Source organism: Chaetura pelagica, unplaced genomic scaffold (assembly GCF_000747805.2).
Source record: "Chaetura pelagica isolate M959 unplaced genomic scaffold, ChaPel_1.0 scaffold243, whole genome shotgun sequence".
Classification (NCBI taxonomy): domain Eukaryota; kingdom Metazoa; phylum Chordata; class Aves; order Apodiformes; family Apodidae; genus Chaetura; species Chaetura pelagica.
Window position 1 is genome coordinate 258,240 of NW_009952712.1, and position 3,469 is coordinate 261,708.

General features: G+C 49.2%; 1 protein-coding gene across 1 annotated transcript in view; it reads right to left on the reverse strand.

The window, feature by feature from the left end:
• The window catches only part of LOC104386047 (serine/threonine-protein kinase TNNI3K-like), a 74,537-nt gene that overhangs the window by 6,329 nt on the left and 64,739 nt on the right, over positions 1-3,469 (reverse strand). Inside the window, exon 22 of the mRNA XM_009994580.1 lies at positions 93-217. Coding sequence (XP_009992882.1) covers positions 93-217 — 125 coding nt within the window. The remainder of the gene's footprint in view (positions 1-92; positions 218-3,469) is intronic.

Consider the following 3,469-nt stretch of genomic DNA (forward strand, 5'->3'; position numbering starts at 1 on the left):
CAGCTGGAGCAGGGACAGGCTCCGGAGCCACCAGGTCCCTCCGCTGCCGCTGCTCTCCCCGCTCCCGCACTCCGCAGGAATAACCTCCTCACCTCGATGTTCCGCAGACACTCCTCTAGTTTTGTGACGACTTCTGAAAACTCCGGTCTGCCCTGGGAACGCAGCAGGAAAAGCAGAGTTGTGTTAAGAACAGAAGGGGGCACGTCCCCCGGAATCCCTGTGGATCCGGGAGGAACCCCAGCTCCCCTCCATCCGAGCCCCCAGGCACTGCTCTGGGGCTGCTGGGGAAGCTGGTGGCACCTGCAGGCTCAGCCCCAACCCACCCAACCCAGCTGGGAGGGAAGCAGCTCCAGCTGCATGATTCCTCTCTCTTTCTGTAACAACCCCATTTGAGCTGATAATGACTAGACGCTGCTGCATTGTCCTCTGCCCCCCTTCCAGGGCTCTCAGAAGTAAGTCAAAACCCTTGTTACTGAGACTGGTAGTAAAACACCAATAAGACTCCTTTAACTAAGCTTTTGCTCCCGTGTTGTGCAAAGTTCAAGCCATGCACGGGCTGGCTGAGCTGCCAATTGCCTCGTCATTCTGTCGTGCAGCTCTGAAACACCAGCAAGATTCAGTGATGCTGGAGTGATACTGATGAGTAATGAAGTGCACCAGGATTCTGCAAAGGTGGTTGCTTCTTATTTGGGCTAAATGAGCTGTGGAAAGGCTAACAAGATACAGTCACTATACTCATTAATAGTGCTTGCTTAAGTCAACAATTTAATGTGACATCTTATTAATAAATTTAAACAGAATGTGAGTTCCATGTTGATGCCTTTTAGCAGCTACATTAAAGTTACATGGAAAACAAACCAATTCCTGTGCCTCCACCCCACCCCTGGGCCCAGGGTCCTGCAGTGCAAAGACAAGAGCATCTTCAAGAGTGCAGGAAACCTAATAACTATAAATAAACTAGCCATGAAACAAACTATATTCACCCTGCCCTGTAGAGAGATTTTATTTACAATTCTCACACCAATATTCATGTACAGAACCAGGAAGGACCAGTGAGGGGCAGAGGTCACTGCAGGGAATTGGTTGCCCCAAGTCACAAAAACCTCCCTCTTCCCTATTTTGGCAGAGCACTTGGGCATATGCTTTAGATCAGTAAACCAGTAAGAAAACTCTCAAGTAGCCAGGAGAAGGACAGGTTTAGGCAGATTATAAACTATCTTTCTAAGGGAGGCTGAATAGAGAAGGGACACAAAGCCAGGACTCTGGTTCTAGTTGGAAATTCACAGAATCACTTTGGTTGGAAAAGCCTTTCAATTTGGAGCATCTGGATCAGTACATTTGAAGCTGTAAGACAGAATCACAGAATTGTTTTGGTTGGAAAAGACCTTTAAAATCACAGAGTCCAGTGCTAAACCATGTCCTTGGGCACCACATCCACACATCTTTTAAACCCCTCCGTGGAAGGTGCTCCCTGGGCAGCAGTGACTGATAACCCTTTCAGTCAAGAAGTTTCTTCTATTATCCAATCTATTTTCCAATCTCAAATATGAAATGAGACCTCCTGTAACACCAGAAAATGACACAGGTTCCAAAATCCACCCCCCTTTCACCAGAAATGAAACTCCCACATTGCTCCATGAAGACCTCAAATGCACCAGAAAACCAACCAACTAACCAAGTCTCCAAACCCAAAGCCTACCCCTGCAAGGTGTTTCCTGAAGCAGCCAACCCATTTTGTGGAACATTTTCTAAACAAAGTGCATTTCCAGGCTCTGGGGTATATTTCCTGCCTTGTCAGACAGTTCAGTGCAGAGCTGTGTGTGCAGTTGCTGCAGGGGTGTGTGCCAAGGAGGCCTCATGGACCACGCAGGGTCCCTCACCCGGCTGGCACACAGAACCAAATAAAGGCCCTGCCCATCTCCATCATCCTCTGTGTGAGAAATGCTGTACAGGGATGACATTCATCTGGCTGCTTTCTACTTTCCATCAGCAGGGAACGCTGTCAAAGCCCAGAAGTGATGAAGAACCCATCAAGGGCCAGCACAGCAGCACCATCAGCCCGGGCTGAGCTGAGCCAGCACAGGTGCCCACACAGTCCAATAGCAGCATTTTCACACCCAAATGCACTGATCTGTCCTTTCAGGAAGTACAGCTGGGACACAGCAGCAGCAAAGTCCTGGTTATTAGCCCTGCTTTAAAAGATGTGACCCTTAATATAAGGACAGAGATGTAAAGACTTGTCAGGGGAGGGTCACTGCTGTTCCTCTGCCACGGGTGGTCTCAAGCCCCATTAAATCCTGCTGTGCTCCTAAAAGCTGCCAGTGTGAGGATGATGGGCTTCTGCAGGCTCACTTAACTGAGTTCCCTGTAGTACAGAAATAGAAACAGACTGCAAAAAACAACATAACACACTCCTTCTGTAGCCACCAGTTTATCATCTCAGAAGGGAACACTTGTGTATTTCATTTTCTTTCACGCTGTTGCTGCTGAGTTAATTGGGATAATGAGACTTCTCCAATCACTAAAACCCAGCCACAACTGCAGCAGGTGGGAAAGGTGCCTCAGCAACAACCCCACTGCAGGAACTGCCTGTCAGATCCATCTCCCACCCCGCGGGCATTGCTGGGCTCCACGAGACAGGAATTACAGCAGATGCAACACACAGCCTTGACATTCACGGTGCAGTTTTTCTTCCTGTCCTAAAGAAGAGTTTTATAATTGTAACACACACCTGAAGCTTTTCTTTGTCAGCATTAGTCAGTCCCAGAAGCAAATTCCCAGGGTATCAGTTGGAGAAAAAAATGTTCATTGTGTTTACTGTTTTAAGCCTCTGAAAATTGAATTCCATATCATATGGGGAGGGAAACTGAAATAATAGGAAGAACCATAAAGAGCTGAGATAGCTGGAACAGGAGAGGCCCATTGCAGGGCTGGCAGTGATGCAGCTGGGGAGAAGGAGCCCTTGGGGTGGGCAGTGCCTGTGGAAGGGGCACGTTGCACCCGCCCGGGCCCAAGGGCTGCTCCTGCCTCGCTTCCCTCAGCTGTGACAGATGCACCCCAAAACAACAGCAGCAATCACAGCAGGCACTGTAGCCATTTGGAAATCTAACAGAACAGATGGCTTTCAATTTTTCAAAGAGATACGTCATGTCATGGTGTAGCAAGGGAAAATAAAGGCAGTAGCTGGATGCACAGGGGGATGACGTGATGCTGCTGATAAACGACCCAGTGCCCGGGTGAAGCAGGAGGCTCAGGAGAGCTGGGCCCTGCAAATGCAACCCAGGCAAGGCAGCAATAACTAAAGCCATAATCAAAGTTACAGAATTCACCAAAGCTTTATGGAATGGCTAAATGTCCATTTACTTTTTCCAGCTCTCCTGTGTTTCTTGACAAGCACCGTGTCCCGCCCCAGGGCTGCGCAGGGCTCTGCCCGGGGCTGGGGCTCCTGGGACCCCCCCTGCCCCCCCTG